This window comes from Nanorana parkeri, unplaced genomic scaffold (genome assembly GCF_000935625.1).
Source record: "Nanorana parkeri isolate BGI_ZX_2015 unplaced genomic scaffold, ASM93562v1 scaffold1329, whole genome shotgun sequence".
Classification (NCBI taxonomy): domain Eukaryota; kingdom Metazoa; phylum Chordata; class Amphibia; order Anura; family Dicroglossidae; genus Nanorana; species Nanorana parkeri.
The window spans coordinates 400,516-425,360 of NW_017307597.1; the positions used below are offsets into that span (position 1 = coordinate 400,516).

General features: G+C 40.2%; 2 protein-coding genes across 2 annotated transcripts in view; one reads left to right on the forward strand and one right to left on the reverse strand.

The window, feature by feature from the left end:
• FNIP2 (folliculin interacting protein 2) overlaps positions 1 to 3,827 on the forward strand; it is a 64,057-nt gene extending 60,230 nt beyond the window's left edge. Inside the window, exons 17-18 of the mRNA XM_018569397.1 lie at positions 129 to 244; positions 3,147 to 3,827. Coding sequence (XP_018424899.1) covers positions 129 to 244; positions 3,147 to 3,225 — 195 coding nt within the window. The 3' untranslated portion in view covers positions 3,226 to 3,827. The remainder of the gene's footprint in view (positions 1 to 128; positions 245 to 3,146) is intronic.
• An 8,071-nt stretch (positions 3,828 to 11,898) lies between these two features.
• CUNH4orf45 (chromosome unknown C4orf45 homolog) overlaps positions 11,899 to 24,845 on the reverse strand; it is a 30,833-nt gene continuing 17,886 nt past the window's right edge. Inside the window, exons 4-6 of the mRNA XM_018569392.1 lie at positions 15,473 to 15,629; positions 14,910 to 15,025; positions 11,899 to 12,001 (exon numbers count right to left, since the gene is read on the reverse strand). Of these exons, the coding sequence (XP_018424894.1) occupies positions 11,899 to 12,001; positions 14,910 to 15,025; positions 15,473 to 15,629 (376 nt within the window). The remainder of the gene's footprint in view (positions 12,002 to 14,909; positions 15,026 to 15,472; positions 15,630 to 24,845) is intronic.

A 24,845-nucleotide genomic window follows, 5' to 3' on the forward strand; every position in this document is an offset into this window, starting at 1 on the left:
TATATATATATATATTTACGCATTTAGGCTTTGTTTTTCTATAGTTGCCTTTTACTGCATTAAAAAACACTAAATGTATGCTGTGCCAGTTTAATTTTTCCTTCTCTTGTTTATTCCTTTACTTGAAGTGTGTGATGTATCTAGAAGACAAGTTGCAAGAGTTGTATTTCAAGAGTAAAATGTTGTCGGAGTATTTGAGGGGACACACAAGAGTCCATGTAAAAGAGCTTGGTTTGGTATTGGGGTGAGTAGACACTGTAAAATGTTTCAGAGAATGGTTGGTTTTATTTCTCCTATATAAACCAATGTAAAGTAGCGTAATGTATTCTTTGAATTAAAGAACAAAAGCTTCATTATATTCTGGTATATTTGGTGTTTTGATGAACTAGATGTTTGAAGAGCTACAATACACAGACTGCAAGGAGAAACATTCATTATCTTTTGTTTTAGTTACAGTATTTTTCAGGCTTCTGGTAAATCGAAGTTCTCCATTACCTGCAGATGTCGCCTCTGTTGCTTTTGTGCAGATATTTGGCCATATAAAATTAGGAAGAATATTTTAGTCTCCTTATAAAGTCTGGGCTCCCTACCCCTGTAAAAATCACCTACTTGAAAGTATGTGCAAAATGGACCTGTAACGAATAAGGTGTTGGATTTTATATCTACCATACCACCATCTTCCCCCTGTGGCATCTAGGTGTAAATGAAATTTAGTCTTTCCAGTGGAATTCTGGGGAGCACAGAGCAGCCCAATGCTCGCAAGAAGACGCTCTTGTAATGGACTGGAGTGTCTTGTGAGATGTGGCCTGCTCTGCATTCCTGAGGACTCTGCCCAGAAGTATGGTGACATTATTCCCAGTAGGGATGTTCAGATACCAAGTACATGCACAGATACTTTTTCAGCTGAAAGACTAGACTAGAGTAAAACTCAAAAGCTTGGAGGCAGCTGTCATTTTTAAGGAGCATTCGCTACGGGTTCCGAGGATTTGTGCATCCCCGTTTTAATGTATGACTTGTTATATTTATTAGGGCTGCACCAAAACACATGATCTCCGATCTGTTCCCTGTGTCCTTCAATGAACGGGAGAGAAAATAGGATTTTGGTACTCACCGTAAAATCCTTTTTTCTCCGTTCATTGAAGGACACAGGGCCCGCCCCTCTATGTGGGTGTGTACTCTACTGCTTGTTACTAAACTGGAGACTTCTTAGCTCCTTACTCCTGACGCTAGGCAAAAAACTGGAGACTTGTCAGCAGGTGGGGGGTTTGGCCACCGGCAGGGGCCGCCCCTAGGCTGTAATTGGTCTTTAGTTTTTTGTGCCTAGCGTCCTTCTCCTGCAGGTGGCGATATTAACCTACAGTACATGATCTCCGATCTGTTCCCTGTGTATTCCCTCCTATTTTTCCCCACACAAAGTACCGATTCTTGTCCAAGTACTCACAGATACAAGTACTGATACATTTTTGGTTATTGCCATGTGACAGTTTTTCTAAAACAATACAGAGTTATGATTTCAGGACAGTGGTGGAGCGCCAGAGCCAGGTCCCAGCTGCAACCGCTGCAACCATGGTAGTTCTCATGAAAATGCCAAGTATCAGCACTGGTATCTGAACATCCCTAATTCCCAGTGATAACAATGACTGTGGTAAGGTGGGTAGTATAAAATCTAACTTTTTTATATTTTTGCAAAAGTTATCTTTTGTACATACTATCTGCAGGTGATTTTTTTTTTTTTATGGAGCAAGGGTGTCTGGACACTATAGTAGGATCTTGCTTTGTACTTTACGGTAGTTTTTAAACACTCAAACCTTTTTCAATGATGAAACCAAATCAAACAAATATACATTGCCCAGCAAAGTACTTCTTTTTATTTTTGCCCAAGTGCTTAGTCATCATGTTTCTAAACAGCTGCCTCCATCTCTCTCAGCTCTGCTTCTCTGAACTTCCTGTTCAGTAGCAGATCACAAGGAGCCAAGCACATTCTCCAGCGGCTTTTTGTCTACTAGCTTGGAGGGGGCGTTAAGGAGCTGTGTAGTGTCTCGCCTTGGCATGTCTGTGTGTTTGTGGAGACGCACAGCTTACTAGCTTACAAGGGTGGCTCCATAGGACCATGAAAGGAGCCACCCTAACAGGGTCAGTGCTTGGGGGATCAGCTGATTTTGCAGGAAACTAAAACTTTGAAACATCGAGAAGCAGCATCATTTGTAAGTGATTTAATCAGCATTTGAAATAGCCAAAAACATTTTGACTTTAATATCACTTTAAGGTCTACTTTAACGGCTTCCAGGCCTGCCGTTGTAATTAAACGGCCTGCTGGGAGCTTCTTGACTGTGAGTGGGAGTTGTTAAACGTTGTCGCCCGTCTTGCCCGTCGGCGTGCACGAGCAGGAAAACTGCTTAAATTGTAAACAGCTAGCGATGGCTGTTTACACAGAAGCGTTCCGGCGTCTGTAGAGCTGCCAGATTGCTTGTATTATGCAAAAGGGTGTGCAGCCCCCCACACCCGAAAAAATTAAAACCCCAGTGATGATTAAATACCCCAAAAAGAAAGCTCTATCCGTCCCCAAAAAATGGTATACAATTCACTTCAGTACAGCGTTGCATGACGGAATAAATGTCAAAGTACCGCAGCACTGAATACTGCAAAATGGCCTGGCCAGTCTTCAAGTGCTTAATGTACTGAGAAATCTTTATATCTGGAACCTGTAAAACTTCAAGTGAAGAAGAAATGACTATCTGACATGACTGAAGGACATTGTTCCACAGTGATATTAGGATCCTTTTTAGTGAATATTGATTATAATTTCCATTTTCAAAACCGCTCACTCTAGTGTGTATAGGACTCGGTTGAATGATGTAATGGCTAGGAGCAATTACTGTTTTTGGTAGAGAAAGCAGATGGGTAGCTGACACAATTTCCCTTCCTATAATATAATATTCATTGAAATGCGACAATGCACTGCCATTTGTCCAACTAAAGTAAATGACATTTGTCTGAATTACCAGTATAATTATATGGTACATGTTTGTATGTATAATCCATTTATTTATGTGTGGGGTAACTTGACCCAAGTGAAGCAGTATATACACTTTCTGCTGCCACTATTTATTTTCTAACTTTTGTAATTTTTTTTTGTACAAATTTAGGATTGAATCCAGTGACTTACCTCTGCTGGCAGCTGTGGCGAGTACTCATTCACCCCATGTTGCACAAATCCTTTTATAAGCTGCATTCTACAAATGGTCATTCCTTAAGCTGCAGAGAAGAAGCAGACAATCCGAAGAGGGACAGTGAATTGTGCTGCTGTTTTTTCTTAGTATATAAACTCTTCTGCTCCTGAAACCTTTAGGGGACACATTTTAAAGTTTACATGAAGTGCGAGGCATTATGATGATCCCCCGTGGCCTTCTGTTGCTTCACAGGGAAGAATTAAGGAGAAGTCCTACATTCTCAAACACTACAGTAAATGTATTGACTGCACGCTTCTTAGGAAAATCTTCTTTGGACAATGTATATATCTTTTTGTTTTCTACTGTTTTTGCTCTCATTTGGAGCATTACCTATTGTACTTTAATGAAGATGTGGTTTTTAATAGGAAATGTATAGATTATAGCATGCTATAATTGTACTGTAGGAGATGCTTTGCAACAAAGAAATGGAAACTTATTGAATTCTCATTCACCCATTTCTCATAATTCCTGACCTTTCATCTATCAGTTAGTTGACTCTTGACAACCTCTGCTATCCTTTTATTTTACCCAAGTGAGATGATCTTGCTTGTCATGCATATATACAAATTGCTATTTTCCTGGTTGGTGTGGTCATTGTTCAGCTTTACTGCTTGACACTCCTATTAGCCTAGAGCAAGTCTTGACTTCAATAGCTTCATAGCTGAGTGATTTACTAGAGTAATGAAGCCGTATGAGAAACATGACATCCAGGTAACTAGGAACAGTTTTAAAGTATTCTGACCCAGTAAAGGCTCTCATAGCAACAGTGCAGAGTGCCCATGGTCATGTGCCTTCCCCACAACTAGAATTACTTCTAGGTTGTGGGAGCCTTGCTTCTATAGGATAATACCTGTACCGACAGGTTCACTTTTGGCCTGCAGTGGCAGTACCAGTTGTTCTATTGCTAAATGTTTACATTGTGGTGAGCTGCCTGAATCCTTAACTTTGCCTGGTCCAGCAGAGATTCTGCATTTCCCAAATCTATTAATTGATTGCCTTCCACTACCACATCTGTGAATCTAAAACTTTCAGCAGGGAAAGGCCCAATGGGGCACCACAAGTGGCGGTCAGCTGTTGGTTAGCAGTCTAGACCCCAAAATATCTTTCTTCATACTTCTTTACACAAGCAAGGTTTGATCCCATGAAAATTCATGCTGAGCTTAAAGGCCGTGTAGCGGGGTTCTGGTATGAAAAATGAAAAGGAGTGAACAGTGGTCAGCCAACATGCTCTGAAGGCAATATTTGCTATTCACCTGACAGTTTTGTTCTACCTGTAATTAAGAGGTGTGATGCTTCATGTACTAATGCAATATTTTACCATTTCTTAAATGTTTATACCCATGTTTACTCACAGACCAATATCTGAGTATTATCCATGCCTATTTTCACCAAAACCAACCCCCCTTCCAGCCTTTCCAAAACTAGACTGTGCTACAAAGCAGGGACAGCTGGTACTTGTGTATATGGACTTAAAGTGACTCTAAATTCAGGCGTTAAATCTTAAAAATGAATTCAAGTATTTTAACTATTAACAAAAATTTCATTTTTAACTAGTTCTCCTGTTCCTCCAGTACGTTCATGAAAGGCCATTAAACCGAGGCACCCTTATGAAATATGGTACCAATAAAATATGAAGTGCAATTTAGAAATTAAGCCATATGGCATATTGGTGGCATTTATATTGTCCCTACTGAACTACAGAGTCTGAGATATGATTGGCTGCTCTGTACTGCTCCACTTTGTTCTTCATCTTTTTTTGTACACTACCTTATTGTTGCTGTTCTTTTCATGGTGCTGCAATCACGTGTCAACTCTTGAGGGCACAGCACCATGTTTCATAAGCAGATTTGGGGGCGGCATTTGATTGCAGAGTTCCCTGCTTACTGTTCTTCACCCAAACTGGATATCTTATTTGTGAGTGAAGTATGAAGAAGTTAGTTCCTTTCTTTGTCTTGTCTGGGAACCTAACAAGGAGATGTTACTCCCAGCATAACTGTAAATTATTTGTGCTCTCTGTCTGTTCTTCATGTATTCCTGTGGAGAAACCACTTGAGGATGCCTGATGAAGTGCCCTGCGTGCTTGAATGGGGTTTCCATAGACATATGTAAGTTAAGGCCAGTAGCCTATTGCAGACAAGCAGGTAGATCCCACCAGGTTCCTTAATGAACCCAGAACAAAAATGCAGATGAGCACCTGGGACTTGGGTTATCTTTGACCGATTTGTGATCAGATGCTATTATAACTAGTGCTTCAGCATAACAGCCAGTGCAATAACATTTTGAAAAGGAGGTCAGCCATGACAGCTCCCATATTTTTCTTGTTTACTTTCTGGTGGGCAGTGACATCCTACCTCACTCAAAATTGGAAATCCGTTAGGACTAGACTTGTTGAAAACTGTGTGGTCACATTCCTTGTTCTGGATGAAAAGACCCTAATGCCTAAAACACATATACACCTGATATAAAAGCTACTGAAACAATATCATGGTCTGTGTCAAGCTGTTCCCAAGGGAAAGGTAAAGTTCGTTTGCACAAGTTGCTTCTAAAAATAGGAATGCCTAAACATGCTGGAACTACACCGGTCAGATTCTACTATCGCTTTCTGTTACGCACTGGGTAACTCATGGCTGCACCCTGCTTGGGTTCTACAGGCAATCTAGATTTTTTTTGTTGGACAGATTGTAAAGTGTGAATGCTACATGCTCTTTTCTTCAGGCTGGGTTTTGAAGCTGAACTCCTGGCACACAATCAAACTTAAAGGAAATGGCCTAAATGGTGCTAATTCTGACTAGGAACTACTTATAGAAGATGTCATTCTACATACCTTTTTGTGACCATTATATTTGACTACCATAAATTCTGGATGCTGAAGTAAAGGAGTGTCAAGACTGCAGCTGCTAAATCACTACCTACAGGTCATGTCACTGAGTCCCTCAGAAATAGAGAGCTGAGAGGGTTTCTGCATGTCCGGGACTAAACTTACAGCGTTCAGGAGAAAACTAGTCACCCAGCAGCCGCTTCCTACAGGATAAGGACAGTTAGCCTGTACAAAGGTACTATTATTGCTCAGCATTTAGACTGCTTAATACAAATAACACTATTCCAATTCTGCTGGACAAGATCATTTCAGGCAACATGTTTTTGTTATATGCCCACTTTAAAATGTGTAGCCCTTTAATGATTTTTGAATAGTCCTGTAGCCACCCCGTTTGGGAAATAAGATATTTAGCACTGGTAGTTTTGTAGCAGAATATATTGGTGTGCAGTAAAACATTTTGTATAAGCTTGCTGATCGTACACAATCACAAAAACTCAATAAGGCCATGAAATGATGTTGTATACAATGTGCTAGCTAGCTCATGGGAAACAATCAGTAAAATGTAATGGCAAGCAATTTGAGATTACATTAAATGTATTGATAGAACACTAATGATCAGACCTTAGTCACTGTCTTCTCTTCACGTTACTACCTCAATTGTAAGAACTGTGACTCTTTGAAAGTCTTACTTTTCATTAAAATAGGGAAAAAAGCAACTCGCATTGTACAGTTATTTGTGGAGTGATAGACCAGACTGCGTTCAAATGTCACACAATTAGCTTTACTGTGTTGTATAAGTTGGGTAGACATACACTACACAACATATAGATGCTAAATATTTCTTGGTGTTTAAAATAATCCAGTGATGAGTTTTCTGGGGTTTTTTCCTCTTGCTTTTAGATTTATTTTTATTTATTTTTGGCAGTATTAAAGTAGATTCTGCTTCAACAAGTTTGCTGAATTTTAATCCGTTTCAAAGAGTTGATGCAGGAAATGCACAACTTTAAGCTTATTGTATTTGCAGAGTCTTAACAGTACTAAATGTCAGCGTATTGTTAGAATGAGCTGCTGTCGCCGTGTTGAAGCAAAATAACACTTCACTCTGGAAATTTTGATTTTGTATTGCTGCTTCATTTATAAGTATATTTTTGGTACAGAGTAAACATAATGCCACCTGGTCAGCTTTTTTCTTTGTGAAGGATTGGGGGTTGATGACAGACAGTCTTACTGTATGTATGAATATGCTGTCCACATAGCAGGAGACATTGTTCACATGTGATTGTATGCTTCGCACAGTCTCCTAGGTAGATATAATCTGCACTGTATATTATTCACTGAGCAGTCGTCAGTGGACTTTGGAGATATGTTCCTTAAATCTACTGTTGTATCGTTTTAAATCTACTTTACGTGGAATTTGGTGCAATAAACCTTTGAATACATGTTCATGTATTTTTTTTTTTCTTTGATTTGCCCTTGTGTGTTCATTAGCCAATGCAGGAAAAAAGGGGGAAAAAAAAAAATCACTTAACACTGCTCTAAGGTTAACCTACAGTAGTGGACTGGAAGAAGTGACTGAAATGTATCCACAATAGTAGAGGTTTGGCTTACAGGTAAATGGAGCTGTGTTATTACGGCACGTGTGTTTGAACTGAAAAAGAGATCATGACCTTATTACTATAACACCTCGTGAGGACACTTTGGGGAATGTTTATTGCAGATAACTGTAAATGAATGAGGTGTTATGTGATTGATTTGCATGATTTGATAAAAAGGCTGGCTTTATTACACTGCTGCTATCCATACCTCTATCTTTTTGCACTATATGGGATTTAAAAGGAAATCTGCCATTCACAAACCATAGGGCTGCCATAGCTCACACCTCCTAAAAATTCTGGTTGCCATGCTGATCCATTCACTTTTCTGCTCTAGAAGTGTCCCGGAGCAAGATCAGGCGTTCCCGAGTCGCCTGCTCCATGCTTGCATCATGTTGGTGACTCAGAAGCTATAGACTGCAAGGCGAATAGCACTTTCCAAAAGCAATAAGTAATGTTAGCTCAGATTCCTTTACACATGCATCTAGTAATCCCTTTTTAATAAGTTGCTAAGATACTTAAAGGAGAACTATGGGGTCAGGGCTTTTCCCCATAGTTCTCCTAAGGGTAACGGGAGGACACAAACTAGCGTCCTCCCGTCACCCAAAGCTCAATATTCCGCGAGCTACAGCTCGCAGTATACTGAGACGCCGCAGCCGGAACGGATCCCGACAATTATGTCTGGATCCACCCAGCTTTGTGAATGACAGCTAACTCTGCCTATATAGAGGCAGAGCCAGCTGTACTCGCCCCCGTCCGTTCCGCCAGACAGCGCTGGAGGATCGGTGCGGGGAGGGGGGAATCCAGTCCCTCCCCTATCACGGCTCTCTGCCTGCACAGGATCGAGAAGTGAGCGAGCGCCGGTATGTGTTCGCTCATTTCCCGATCTACTGAGCCGAACTGTGACCGTTTCATTGTCGCAGGTCGGCTCAGATTATGAGTCTGAGTGAAAATCACTCACCTGATTCTCCTTTAATAAGGGGGTGAAAGTTACCACTAGTTGGCTGGTAGTTAATAACCGAATTAGTCCTCCCAGACACGGGCTGTCCCAACATGTGTGATTTAGTAACAACATATTTACAAGAACTATTGAAGGTTTATTAACACCAAACTCCAAAAAACTTTTGTTTGTCTTAGAAGGCTTAGAACCTCTGTCTATGCCTTTCTGTCCCAGTGACCACGGTTCCTCACACTTCTTGCCTTTAGTGTATCAGGGATAAAAGGTTAGCCAAAATCCCCCCCACTGGGGTAACAAATGGCAATAAAGACATGACAGACGTTCCCTCACTCACTTTATTGAAAACTGGAGTTTTGTGTTTTTTTATGTAGATGTTATTCCTATTCTCAACAACGCATCAGAACAATAAACCTGAAAGCATATACCTGGAGTCAGGTGGTTCACACCTACAACTAGGGGCCTGCTTTGATGACCTTTTATTTGCATCAAATGGGTTTTGCATTGACATACAAGTCTATGGGAATGCAAAATCCACTTAAAGCAGATCAAATTAACATGTCCATGAATTCTAAATGATCTCAGAAGAATGTCAAACCGATGCTATTAATACAAGCCCAAAGCCAGTTGATACAGGTCCTTATGACATAGCCCTTACTGAAAAATATGGAACCATTTAAGTTTGTTCAGTAATGAAGAACATTTAGCAATTAAAATATAAAAATGCTGTAGCCCATATCAACCATTCAAATTGCAGCTCTCTGTAGTGCTGCTAGTTAAGAGAAGAGGACAGATAGTCTCACAGAAACAATGTTCACATTATCTTTGGTCTTAATTCTCCATTTTCTAGTTTATTCTTCTGTAAGGAACATCATGCGGGTACAAAGTAGCACAGACATGTCAACGTTCCCCTAGGAGGAAGTCTGTTTATTCTGGCCACCATTGCCTTTACTGCCATCAATGGTTTTCTCCTATGAAAGAAAATATCACATTATTAGAACTCTGTCGGTGTAGAATACATTCAGTACCTACAGCAACCAGTCAGGTTTCACTTTAATAATAGATGATCACGGTTGTATTGGGATCCCACTTCATTGTTCTTGAATATATCGGTGTGTTTCTGTATGCTCGAGTCTTCTGAATCGCATATTTACCTAATTTATATATTAAATTTTTATAACAAAAATGTACACGTGATCATACTTCTGATCTGGTATAGGTAGCATTTAGAGTGATCACTAATAGGTTGGTCCACACCCTAATCTTGCATCCTGTTGTATGGTTATGGACGAAGATGTTTCTTGAACGTATCACAGGAAACCATTAAAACATTAGATCACCAAGTTAAGCCTAGGAAGTCATCCCCCAACAATGTCTACAATAGAACCTGGAAGGCATATTTTGCCTGGTGCAAGGCCAGAAAATTCCATCACAGGAAGTACTGCACAGGACATACACTGAGTGGCCAGATTATTATGACCACCCCATCAGTTCTTCGTTGGGCCACGAGATGACTCCACAAGATGACTTTGTTGGGCTGCCTCGTGACTCCACGTGATGTTGAAAGGTGATGTGAGGAATCTGACACTGCACTGTTGCCCTTCTGTTGTCTTGTACCAGTCTTGCCACTCTCCGTTCTGCCCCAACATTGACTAGTCACTGACGGCCACAATTCGCACGTTCAGACCCAGATTTTCGGCTGACAGTCCAGTCTTTAAACACTTTAACAACAGCTGCTCTTGAACATTTAACAAATTCTGCTGTTTTGCTGATACTCGCTCCATGGCTCCGACCGCCAACAATCATCCCACGTTCAAAGGCTGTTAAATCACGTTGTTTACCCATATCTTCAGAAAAAAATCACTTCTACTGTCGTGGTAAACATCCTGTTTCCCTATCTATAATGGTCAGGCCCTCTAGCAACTTCAGCGCGAAATTATAGCTAATTATAGCGAATTTGCCTACAAACGTCAGGTGGTCATAATAATCTGGCCATTCAGTGTGTTTATCATTACTCTAGTCTGGCCTTAAATAACCTTTTAGCCTTGACTACTAGCAAGGGTTAGATATCTGCCTCAGTCGGCTTCTGTCAACCCTTCAGAAGCTCCCCTGAACTAATCCGAGACCCTCCTCTGCCTTTTTGCTCACAAGGTGACCTTCACTTCCACTATGCATGTTTCTGAGTTAGCAGGTTAACGTGCAAAGAGCCCTTGCTGGTCACCCATAAGGATAAAGTTGTGTTGAGGCCTACGGCTTCCTTTCTCCCTAAGGTGGTCTCTGCCTTCCACCTTAACCAGGACATTGTCACCTGCCTTGTGTCCTGCATCTAAACATCCTAAATAAATTTCCCTATGCTTTGTTTTGGGTGGTCAGAGTTCACTTCTCTGCAACTGCTGCTATTTGCAAGTCTAATGATCTGTTTTGTCATCCCAGAGGGTCCCCGTATGGGACTACCAGCCTCATTCCATTATTACCAGGAGGATTCAGTGGACCATCTCTTAGACCTATAAACTGAAGCGGAAATTTCCACTCATGGCACACTTCACTAAGAGTGTTTAGTGCTTCTTAGGTGTTTGAGCACCAGACTTAAATCTCCCAAATCTGTAAAGCCCCCTCAGTCCACACATTTGGCAAGTTCTAACAGGTGGGTGTTCAGACCTGCAAATGTCAATTTTGTAAAATAAATAATCTGCGCTTCTGGAACAGACTAAAATATATTAAAGCCTAAAGCAGCTAAGAAAAAAAGAGAAAACTCCTTAAATTAACCGAAAAAGATTGTATTAAAGCGCTAAAGGTGTAAACTGTGAAGATAATAATATCGAATACAATCAAGTATTCAGATGAAAAATCGAGTGAAGATAGTAAGTGGAAAGGGACTGCGTATTTTAACCTCAGCCTAACATATGGTTCAAATAAATGTCTTAAATAAAATTGTATCAAAAAGAAAAAACAAATAAATAAAATTGTATCAAAAGAACTGTGAGAAACGAAAAAAACAAAGAACCAAAAGGTAACACATAAGTGAATGGTCGTGAAGACTAGCGGTAGTAACAAATGTAAAACAAAAATGATAGTGTTACATTAGGTCATCAGTCAGTAATATGTAACAAAGATCGTGGTAGCATCAAGAAGGTAGATTCATTTTGCACACGAAGAGTCTCTTAAACCATTCCAGAGCTGCTTTTGCCGGCCGGATTTTTTATATTGTACATGTGAGTTACTACTTTTTTAATAAATCTGAATGCTTTTATTTACTGCACCATGAGGGCTCTCTCTTTTTTCTAATTCCTAAACACCTTGGGGCTACTGAGAGTAGGTTAGCTGACAGCGCACTTGGGAGAATTCATCACTGTGCTTGTGGGACACCTCCAGCGCTGCAAGGAAGAAAACTCTCTTCCTGGCGGGTCTCAAAGCGGGAATAACAAAACGTCCAAATTAGAGCACGACCGCAGACCAAAGTGCTGCTAACCAAAAAAGCCGTCTACTCACTACATTCTGGTGAGTACCCATCCATAAGGGGGGCTATCGGACTACAACCGAAATAGATCATCAATTATTTGCCTTGTGTTTGTCTCCCCCGGCTTTTAAATCATCATCCACTGAACACTGTTTTTTCGTCGATCTGATATATTCACTGAAAGAGTGCTACTCGTAGATCAGCCTATAAATTGTTATATATTGCTGATTGACTTTGAAAGGCTACCACGATCTTTGTTGCATATTACTGACTGATGACCTAATGTAACACTATCATTTTTGTTTTACATTTGTTACTACCGCTAGTCTTCACGACCATTCACTTATGTGTTACCTTTTGGTTCTTTGTTTTTTTCGTTTCTCACAGTTCTTTTGATACAATTTTATTTATTTGTTTTTTTCTTTTTGATACAATTTTATTTAAGACATTTATTTGATACTTATAATCTATTCAACCCATATATTAGACAAAGGTTAAAATACGCAGCCCCTTTCCACTTACTTACTATCTTCACTCGATCACTTGATTTTTCACCTGAATACTTGATTGTATTCAATATTATTATCTTCACAGTTTACACCTTTAGCGCTTTGATACAATGTCAATTTTGGTTGGGTGGTGTTTCAGATGGCCTTATAGCCTTGGACCTACCTCTGTTGGTAGTTGTCCTGATGAGGTTGTTGTTCATTGGGCCTGTTATCAATTGTTTGCTGTGTTGCCCACCCCTCCTGAAGGATTTAATTCCCTGTGTCCTGTGATCCAAACAGAATTTTTGTCTGATCTATAAAATCCCTTTCACAGGACCCTACCTACAGTATTCTATGACCTGCTCTGTACTTTTTGCTACAAAACTCAGCCTGGCTGGGATTGGGAAGGGTTATGTAGGGTTGTCTTGCAGCTTTGATTGATTTGTGTCCAATCACATGAATGTAGCTACACAACCCACTGGTCTTAGGATTTAGTTGCCTGTGTCCTGTGATGTATAATCAAGACATTAGTTTTACAGGTAAGACAAAAATCCCTTTTTTTTTCTCCTCTCATTCATTGAGGGACACATGATTCAGAGAAAATTGTGTTATACTGCTGCCTACAGAAGGCAAACATAAGCAGTGACCAGCCTGTTATGACCCCTCCCACTCCCAGCATGCTTAGATTGTATGCTAGGATGGACATATTTTTTTCTGAGAAAAGCTTCACTGTTTTATTTTTTATTTTTAAAGTGGTGGGGGAGCTTCACTGTTTTTTCTTTTCACTGCTTCTTATCTCAAGTGACACAAGGATCCTACTTTATTGGTCTTTGTTTCCTTCGGCCATCTGAAGCTCTCTTGCTTTCAGGGGCCAGTTCGCGAGTATTCAAGGCCTGGGCTTGAGCTTTGTTGTCTCTGCCTTGTAGCACAACATGTTGGATCCCACACAGTTTCCTGTTCTTACTCCCAAGCCTCAACCCCAGAAGCCAGACTCAAACCAAGTAACCATTGTGGAATATTTGGATGGCTTCATGGTGAGGGAGCAGTCAGCACAAGTTCTGACCAACAATGTGGCATAGACAATTCAGACCTTGGAAAGGTTTGTTGGAGCTGACTCATCACTTGGAGTATCTGGGTCTTATTCTAGAGACCGCTTAAGCCAGAGGTTCTCTTCCACAAGAGAAACTTCTAGCTTTCCACTTACAGATTTTTTTTGAATTTTCAGTCCAGGAGTTGTCTGATTCTTTACTTCTGCATGACTGTCCTGGGGCTATTGGTAGTCTCATTCAAGGCAGTCTCTTTTGCCCAGTTCCACTCCAGAACACTACAACTCAACATGCTGTCATTGTGGGACAAATTATTTCAGTGGATGGACAATTTAATTCACCTGATGTCAACAACCCGGTTGTGTTTGGTCTGTAGTTGGGAAAATCCTTGCAATCGCCTTAGGAAATTCCTTACATTGGATGTCAGCCTAACATGCTGTGGAGAAGTCCTAGACACCTTGTCAGTGCAAGGGACTTGGACTTATTTTTCCAGAGCACTGAATGATTTGATTGTCCCTAAAACACTGGACATCCTGACTGGAGGGTCATCCAGGGAGGAACCGGAAGTCTTACCGCAGCAAGAGAAGAAAAAAGGATTCTATCTTGGGCAGATCTCATTTGCCTTGTCTGCTGTTTACATCCAATGGACAATTTGCAGGCAGACTTCCTCAGCCGACAGTACCTAAATCCGGGAGGCATTGTCCCTACAGCTGGAGGTGTCCCAGGACTTGTGTCATAGGTGGGGGATGCTGGTCATGTACTCACTAGCATCCAGATTCAACAACAAAATGGACAGATTTGTCTCTAGGTACACAGATCCTCTAGTGGACTCTGGTGGCTCTGTGATCAGTACAGCCTGGTCTATGCCTTTCCTCCCCTAAAACTCCTTCCTCATCTGCTCCACTGAATTGAAATGCAGAGTATTCCAGTAATCCTTATTGCTCCAGATTGACCCAGGTGGATGTGGTATTCAGATCTGATCAGACTCCTGGCAGGTTCTCTGTGGGCTTTTTCAGATTGCTAAGACCCCCTGTCTCAAGGACTGGTATATTATCCTACTTTACAGTTGCTGGCTTTAACAACATGGCTGTTGAAGCCCAGGTATTGAGGGATAGGGGTATCTCCTGAATAAGTGATTCTTACAAGGTTAAAAGCCAGGAAGACAACTTACCAAAAAGGTCTACTATTGCTCATGGAAGGCATGCCCCTGTGTCTGAGCTGGCAGTATTGCCCTGTAAAAAAACAATTTTGGTCTTGCATAACGACAAAGTGGTGTTGAGGCTTAGAGCTTTCTGTCCTCCTAAGGTGGCTTTGGTCCCTTACCTCAACCAGGACATTGCTTTTCCATACTTTTTGTCCAGCTCCAGAGCATCAGTAAGTGATTTCCCTTGATCGTCTGGATGTAGTGTGTGCTGTGCATGTCTTACACACCATTGCTTCTATTTTAAAAAATTACTCTTTGCCATCTCAGATGGTACCTGTAAAGGCAAACTAGGCAGCCGCCATATGGCGCAGCCTCGACCACTGACCCCCCCCTGTGGATTATAAATTTCAAAAGCCATTATGCTGGCTTTTGTTCCTGCCCACTGAGCAAAGGAGCAGAACTGAGAGACTTTCTCTCTCAGGTCTACTATCCTCAATGGGTGGGGTTTCAATAGCAAGTCTGCTACTGGCTATTTCAAATGAAAATAGCCAATAGCAGTCTTGCTATTGCTCCTGTCTGCTTACATCTACCCGTTGCCTGCAGAAGCTAGCCAGCAGGAGAATGGGGTCGCGGGGGGGATTGGGGGTTGCGCTGTGGGAGGAGGGCTAGAGGGTGCAAGTAGTTAGTCTTGCCTAGGGCGCAAAATAGTCTAGCACCGGCCCTGAGTATGTGTTTACTATACCTGGTGGAAGTAGTCCGGATTTAGAGTTGGTGTTTTGCTTCTCTCATGCAGTGATGACAAGGGCCGATTCATGTAATCATCATATCTTTCCTGGGTCCATGCTAATGTAGCTCTTGATCCAGGCCCTTCTGTATCCAGTATATGTGGTGGAGGGTGCCTGCATTACAGAATTATTTTAGGTTAAAATGATTTATTAGCATTTTTCTTTTTACAACTTACGTTTTACTTATTTTTGAGGTGGTTACATGTAATGGAAATGTAGATCGGGTAAAATAATTTTACATAGAGCATCTAGGTGTTTACAAAACTTGCGTTTAAAGGTAAAACGTCTCTTGCTGGATATGAGCATGTAAACACCAGAAATATGCATTCCATTGGTGAGCATCAGTGGAGTATGCATAGGTGCATTTATATCTTTGGAGAAGATCACGAAGAAATTCACCACCAATATTGACAATTGATCAAACTGAGATGGTGAAGATGGTGGTCAAGGGAAGAAAGAAGGGTTGGATAGAGGATGGGGGGCTCTGACCACTCTCTCTTTGGTGCATCAGAGCCCCTTTGGATTGGGCTAAAGGGTGAGTACAGGGTCTTGGAGTAAGAGGTTGCTGCAGAAAGGGGGACTAGAAGGCTGTAATCCAGCAGTCAGCAACCTTGGTACTCCAGCTGTGGTGAAACTACATGAGGTACTGCAAGACTCTGGCAGCCAATTGCATGATGGAATTTGTAGTTTCACCACAACTGGAGTGCTGAGGTTGCCTTCCCGTGATGTAATCAGAAATTCCCATGGGGACAAAGTTTTGGTATATAATGTCAAGAGTTGTTTTAACCAAGCTAGCACTTTTTCTAACTAGACACAGCTATTGTATGCTTACGCTACACTGCTGCATACAATTATATGTCTGTGCATGTCATAAAATAATCTGCAGGTCCCTAGGCAAAGGGAAGTGTATTTATCTTCCACAATCTGGACTGCCGAAGCACTAAAATGAATGCTCTTAAATCCAGAAAAATACACATTGTTGTAGTTTACTGTGAAAACTACAACACACATTATATATTATTTCTATCAGGGAGAGGTAGTCATGTAATGTAGATTCTGACATATAGGTCAAGGAAGCTACATGAAAATCTTTCCTTATAAAAGTTGCACTTAGTCCTGATTCTTCTTACCTCTTCAGCATCTTTTTAAATCACTGAGGCAATCCATCATTATAAGGGACCAGGTGATATAGGGCCAAGTTCAGCTTTTACAGGAAAAGGAAAGATTTGCATTGACCTTTGTTGGCCCACGTTACCCTTTACTGGTCATTTTGACTTTTGTGCCATTGGCAGGGACCAAATGAACACATCAGAAATCATATTCCACTAATCTAATTGGTTTTAGTGTTTTACTTACACAATATCATTTGCACTGCTTTGTTAAACAAGCCCTATGACATTAAGATGGCCCTATTGCATACACATTGTCAAGAGCAATGATGATTTGAAATAACAGAGTTTCTGAAGTAGTGAAATTAGGTGAGGATAAGTTGGCCTGGGTTTTTATTGATGTGTGGCTAATACAGACGCATCCTCTGTCCTTCTACCCAGTGTGGTTACCACGGTAGGAAATTCAGGGTCCACAGTCAAAACTTGAGAGAGATTCAAACATTTCTTCACTGTAGCCAAAAATTACAAACCAAAATGTTTGACTGGAGTTTCACTTTAAATTAGGCCTGTAGTAATGCAATCCCTATGATTTAAGCCATGACTGAGCAGCAATATGCCAGAGAAGCAGTCATGCCTTGGCAGGGGTGAGGATTTAAAAAAAAAAAAAGAAGCTATGCAGTGTTTTGATAAAGTTTTATTGAGATTGAAGAAAAACACAGCAGAATGCAGCCTGGGGGTTTGTTTTTTTCTTGACTGCAGGGAGGAGGAGGATCTCATATTGGGCCTGGCACCCATGGCCAGTGGGCGCATGAGGGTCACTTTGAGCACTATTTTTTTTAAAAGGATTGGATTTACTGTAGTAATGCCAGTATAGATTTGCTATTTTTTAGCTTTCCTTGATACCGTAAAACAACATGGCACAACAGATTAACATGCTATCTTACATTAATTGATGGAGATATCTATCAATAGTTGTAACTTCAACAAGGTAAGACAACTTACCCAACCTACTTGTATTTTACATTTGCTGTGTGGCTGAACTGCCCCATAGGGTGTCACAGATTCAATTATGCAGGTCAGTACCCCACTGTGTCTAGTTAATTGAATGTCACTAAACACTTTTGGAATATACATTACGGCAATACGGACTCTGTACATAGGGGAAATTAATACAATTTTTTACTTTGGCATTAAGCATTTTGTATTTTTAAGCTTAAGAATAGAATGCCACTAGGTCTTATTTATAGATGGGACATTGACCTCCACATTGATAGTATATTTTGTCTGTTAGGCAGTTTATAAGAGTCTGATGTTTTTAGACGTGTGATTTTGGCCTACCTTGTTGGTGGGTGGGTATATAAGCATAAGGAGATCCATCCATACTTGGCTACAACTAAGGCTAAGATTAGCTGACATGTACCAGGGGGCGTATGGTTTTTATGCTGTGCTCACGATGAAGAAATTAACTTTCACTGTGCAACTTTTAAAATGTGCTGCCATTTTGTGACTTGTTACTGTGTTGCATTTGGGAAGGAGTGTGGCCGTGCATTGCCCGCAGGCAGCGCTGTTTTATCTCTTAATAAATGGAGAGCTGATCATGTGACCGGAACTGTTGCAGGTTCAAAGCCTGTCTGATGCCATAAACACCAACTCAAACAAATGTGCAGTGAAATAAACTTTAAACTTCTACTGAACATAACAAACATTCATGCCAGTATACTGTTTAAGTCCAGGCAGCAGGGAAGTGCTCAGCATCAGGAACACTCTTTGAGTGCCCCTTTTTGTCACTTGCACCTCATATAATGTCATAAAGAATTGCTGTTAGGAAAAATATAAATGAAGATTTGGGACTTTTACCACATAGTTCTCCTATGTCAATGCAAAGATTATCTCTGCATGCTATGACATAGCAAATGCAGCTTCATATGTTACAACATGCATGTATATTTGAATGAAGGAAATTACACTTGCATGGCTCAAAATAAAGACCCTTCATGTTTGTGTAAAGGCTTAATGAACGGAGTCTGTTATCACATACCTCAAATATGTATATATTACTATGTTCCCCAGCTTTTTAAAGAGTACACAGAACCTTTCTGCACAAGTACTCTGAGTGAAAGGACTTTTTCATACAAAGCAGGTAAAGTGAGGACATACAGCACAAAAACGTTTTCTATTACTTCACATACCCTACAATCTTCAGGGCTTTGGTCTATTGGCCTCCAAAGGTAATAGCTGGCCTCAGAAGCCAAGATTGGGGCATGGGACGGGTGGCCTACTTTTGGACTCTCTTGGCAGACATTGATACTTTCATATAAAGGTATAGCAGTTTTCGGGCTCCCAGTATGTTTTGGAACATACAGTATTACAAGATATGTGCAGACACCAGAGGAAGCCTACTATCCATCTATGTCACTGTTTTGTCTGTAAAGTGTATTTCCACTTTTGCAGCCAAATTGGGACAACACATTTTAATATTTGTTACATCTTCCCATTCACATAAGATAACATAAAAAAATAATAAAAACTGCAGCTTACTACTTCAAATTCTATTTTCGGAAAACTCCTTGGTTAAAAAATCCTACTTAGTTCGTCCATGCTATGTAATCTTTAGGGGAAGGGGAGTTGTGTTTGCCATAATTAAATGGGAAGTATTGGGAGAGTAAAATGTACTCTTCCCCAATACTTAAAACCAGCGTGTAACACTGCAGCTGTCACCTGCCAGCTCTTTTTTATATCGAAAACTGAGCGATCTCGAACCACTGATGCCTCAGCTCATGGCTTCTCCCTGCAGAGAGCAGTGATGGACTCTCAGTTTCTCCAGTGCTCCTTGGCAGAGGCAGCTGTCAATCAGGCAGTGGGGTGGGATCCTGACAATGGCAGTGCGGCTCTGGGCTGTCAGCATATAGTGGGCTGTAGCCCGAAAGAGGACTAAAGTTAAAAAAAGTTTTGGTTTTAGTTCTCTTTAAACTTTGCGTGTATTGTGCTGGCAGATTTCACAATTATTATTATTATTATTATTATTATACAGGATTTTAGGGCTGTGCAAATTAACAATTAATTTCTCGATTAATCGTTAATCTTTTTGATCGATTCAAATTTTTTGATCACTAATGAAAATACTCGCCTCTCCGCCGGCTTCCGGGAGTCCCGTCGCAGATCCGGTGATGTCTGGTGACGTCGATGTCTGTGACGTCACCGGACTCCTCCCCCCTTCCCTTCGTTAGCCGACGGAGCCACTTGGGCCGGTGAGTTTGCCCAATAAACTTTCTGCACGAGCGCCAGCCAAGGCATTGGCCTATACACATACAGCTCAGCAATGAAGTAATAAAATGAACTAGGATCACACTAATCCAGCACGTTATTATTCTGAGTTACCCCACTCAAGCGGCGGCCATATTGAGTGGGGCATGTGAGAATAATAACGTGCTGGATTAGTGTGATCCTAGTTCATTTTATTACTTCATTGCTGTGCTGTATGTGTATAGGCCAATGTAGTTCGATCTGTATGTGCGTTTATAATTAATCGAAATTAATCTATTTACATTTTTTTTCCGATCGAACACGAAAATATTAATCAGTAACAGCCCTACAGGATTTATATAGCGCCAACAGTTTGCGCATCACTATCACTTGTATACTAGACTGTCTGTCCTAACAAAGGGTTAAAGAACTCAAGATATTGTATGTTAATGCCCTGTCCCTCATTTTGTCTCTTATCTCTACATTGCCATCTTTTCAAAGCAATAGAAGCTGCCCATAGAGTCCTATATACAGTATGATCTTGCTCCAAAGAAACAACTGAATATATTTAATTAAAAAAAAGGATTTTTAGGCATGTGAATGGGAGCACACAACAAACATATAGTGGGGTTTTCTCAATTTGATTGCAAAAGAGGAAATACACTTTTAAGTCTGGATTCACACTATTGCACATCATTAATCATGTGGTCTACCACAACACACACACATATTATGATAAACTCAATAATACTAAAATAGCACATGCACTTTTTTTGTGTGTGTTTTGGTGCATTATGCAACCCATTCAAATAAATAGGCTGCCTTAACACAAGACACGCTAAGATGCAGCATAAGATGTAATGCCTAGGGTTGCCACCTGTACGGGATTCACCCGGACAGTCCGGGTTTTGAAAGCTGTGTCCGGGTTTCATGGCAGCAGAGACCCGGACACATGATGTCATGGAAACAAGGGCAACCAAAATTAAGATAGGGGCTACTGGCCCCCCCACTGAAAATAATCTTGACTGTGATATTTAGATATGAATGGGCGGCGCTATTTACATATGAATAAACCGCAACTCATTCTCCCCAAAAAATCTCTATGCGTCGCTAGAGTGTTCGGGTTTCATTGAAAGAAAAGGTGGCAACCCTAGTAATGCCCCTTAAATCTAAACTCTCAAACATCCATCTATGCTTATAAAATCTAGATAAAGCTACCTATACACATGGTATGTGAGAGTGAAAGCTTCAGAAATCATTTTTTTTAATATTACAAAACAAATTGCTTTCACTTTGAGTAATTACACAGAAGGGGTCTGTGTAGGAAACATTATCTAAAACATGTGATAGGCTCAGTAACACAAGGATAAGGATCTTTATTTTGAGCCATGTGACTGTCATTTTTCAGTTTCATTGGATTCATTTTTTAAATATGGATTCTTCTCCGGTTATGCCCAGTAAGGAAGCTATTCTAACAGCAGATGGTGCTAAAAGCCTAACCCGACCCAGGCTGCCAGTTTTCCTTCCAGTGACATCATAGACACTTTCCTAATAGATCCCATCTGGCTTCTCATCCACACAGACAAGTCAAATTAAACATAAATATTTTTCTTGCACACAAGAGCATTCCTTGTGTTTCCAGTCACTGGGAGGCTGAAGTCAAAAACCATTCTGCAAACTAATCTCTCTGATATGTTTGCATAATTTTATAGAACCTTAGTCATCAATTTCTGTGTCAACACTACCAGTTCAGTGGAAAGAATGTAAGTCTTGGTTTTCAGTTTTAGCTGTTACAGTGCGCCAGAGCTCCAAAGTTACAACTGCCTATTCTATGCTGTGATTATTTTAATTAAAGCAGATCTCTGACCCTAAATCTTTCCTTCAATAGGGTTGTATTAGTATGAAAGCATTTGATGGTACATTCACATGAATATATCTAGTCTTTTACCTTAAAGCGCTGCACAAACTGTTGGCGCTATAATATAATGAATAATAACAATAATAAAAAACACAATACACACACTGGGGGGGACTTTATCAAAACTGGAGCAGACAAAATCTGGAGCAGTTGCCCATAGTAATCAATCAGCCTCTCTCTTTCACTTTCAAAGTTTAACTAAACAAAGTGAAGAGAGAAGCTGATTGGTTGCCATGGGCAATTGCTCCAAATTCTGTCTGCCCCCTCCATAAATGCTCAAACAGGGGACAAACTTTCATGAATAGCGTGTTTGATAATGGCAGTGCAATTGAGGATATATGGAGAAGCTATTGGCTATAAATGCCTTATATTAAACATGGTGGAGGTATAAGTGATTTAGGGGATCTGCAGGCACAAATACAAGTGCCTATGGGGAAGTAGTGTACCTTTTTGATTTCCATACAGTCCTATACACAATATATACAGTATATTGTTGAATATTACACAGCACAAACCATAGATTGTAAAGATTTCTTGACAGTGTTGTGTTGTTTCCACATATATTTAAAAAAGTATGCAACCATGACTGTTTCTATTGATATTTTATACCCTAGGGCCCATTAGCTGGCTGGCAAAACACAGTGCTGGGTAATGTGTAAAAGGCAGGAATGTCATGAATGTTCATTTCCTCACTCCCTCAGGTATTGCTGAAACAATGCTCCATCTCCATTCTCCACCAAAGTGTAATGGTCACTAATCCAGCAAACATTAACTTGTATTACTTCTCTGTAAATTGCTTCCTATTAGCCAAAGCTTAGCAACAGTTAAAGCATCTATTTTGTATCAGAGCACAATTCTTTCCCAAAGATGGCATTCTCTGTTCTTGACCCGATATTTATTTCACATTCACTCTTAGGCCTAGTTCCTACAAGGTAATAAAGTACAGGAGCGTGCTTTGTCTTTTTTGAAGCTTTCCAAACACTGTACAAAGCTGGTGCCTGTTCTGTAACATAAAAATAAATGGTCTAGCACACGCTAAAATCAGACTGTGTTTGCAGCGCGTTGCTTTGAGTTGATCCAATCTTGCCCATTATATGTATTTAACATAATGCCACAATTCAAGTCGTAAGGCATTCAACAAGTGTTTATTCTATCTCTAAATGATTTCCCTTCTGTCATTGCTTTTACAAAACATCTAAACGTTTACAAACACTATAGTTATTTTCCAAGCACTCCAGCTTTCCTTTCAACACCTGTGAGGATGTAGCCTTTAGCTGGCCATACAGTCTCCGTTTTTCCTCGTTCAGCCCCATCCATGCTAAACAGCCTGGCCCCCATTGACTTGAGCAGTTCCTTTGACAAAAGTCGACAGAAGATGTGAAATCTATACAGTTTTTTTTTATACCTTTTAGAAAAGTTATTCTCAGGTTAATCCATTCTGGAAAATCTAAGGCTGCTTTGACTGAGGATGGGGTATGTAGCGAAAATAAGAATTGCAAAATCGATGATTTAAATGTTAGTAGTCCTTGGTCATAGAAGGAACTAAGTGCACTGGAAGAGCTATAAGATGAGTTTAAACCCGGAGGACAATTGGAATGAAGCCTTGCTAGAATTGAACCAGATTCCTCCCTTGAGAAGGAATTTGACAGCGGTATGTATAAGACTTTCCGCACAGGCAATGGAATGCACATATCTAATTGCCAAAGTAGCTCAATCCATGAACTCAAGCTTAATTGGTAAATCCCAAACAGTATGCAAAGCCACGGAGATGTCAGCAACCAGTTTCTTAACAGTCCACGTGGTCGAGACAATAAATGATTGCAGATATAAACTAATAAAATGGCTCTCGCTGATCAGCATAAAGCTTGTCAATTGGTATTAACTTGTGTAGAATTGAAAAAGAGTTTAGTCAGGTAATTATACTCATCCAGGTTGTAGCCTCAATGTAGCAGTATGGACACAATGTCAGTGCATGAAGAAGTAAGTATGAGACGCTGAACTCTAATCTTTCAGCAGTCAGAAAAGAAGTGCTAACTAGGCTTTTTGGATTTACTTTTGCAACTCTAAAACAAAATGGGGGGGGAGGCGGTGCCCCACCATGTGGTTGCCTCCCAAATTGATCAGTCAGTAAGACAGAGTGCCAAGCCATCATGTTATGAGTTCCTAATGTTTTATTGTTAATATCAATCTGACAATATGAAGACAACAAAATAGTTGTTATTCGTATTGGACTCTTATCTACAAACTCAAAGAATTATCTGAAATCTTTCCCAGGAGCACATAACAGCAGTCTCAATGGACATGCTACTTTGTGAGAAATTTGTGAGGGGTTTCAATCAGATGTTTGGAGGAAAGAGAGCCCTCAGGTGGAAGGATGTGGAGAAATTAGCAAAAGCTTTTTCTGACCATTAACACTGGTGGTCAATAATATATACAACTTTGGGGTAACACTTACCACGTGCAATTCACCAGGAGTGTGCCTTTAAGAGTACTAATAAATATAAGGATGTTTGTTTTTAAGTCATTTTAATTGTATATATCAGCTCAGTAATTCGTTTTAGAGATCATTTTAAAAGCACAATGCACTAAATGTATTTATTGGCCATTTCTGTTAAACTAGCACAGCAGGGGGGTGTGGCCTGGACATGGAGCCGTGAGGACACGTTTTGGGAGAGCTCTGCGGTCACCAAGCCAGACCTACGTATTTATATATATATATATGTGTGTGTGTGTATATATAACAAATAAACAGTTTTAATAGCCAATAAACAAAAACATATATAGGACACAAAATATAGTCTGCATAAAAACATACCAATAAACAAAAACACATATATAATACTGTTTATATAGTCTGCTTCAAACATATTTTGAGAGATTCAAAAAGGTATGTCTCTGCTGTAATAAAAATGCACAACATTGCAAGTGTTTATAAAACAGTAGCAACTGTACATTATAAAATTGTTATATACGGTTAAAAGAGAACTCTGGACCAACCTTTTTTTAGACATAGTTCTCTTTAGGGTCACAGGAGGACATATACTAATGTTTTCCTGTGAC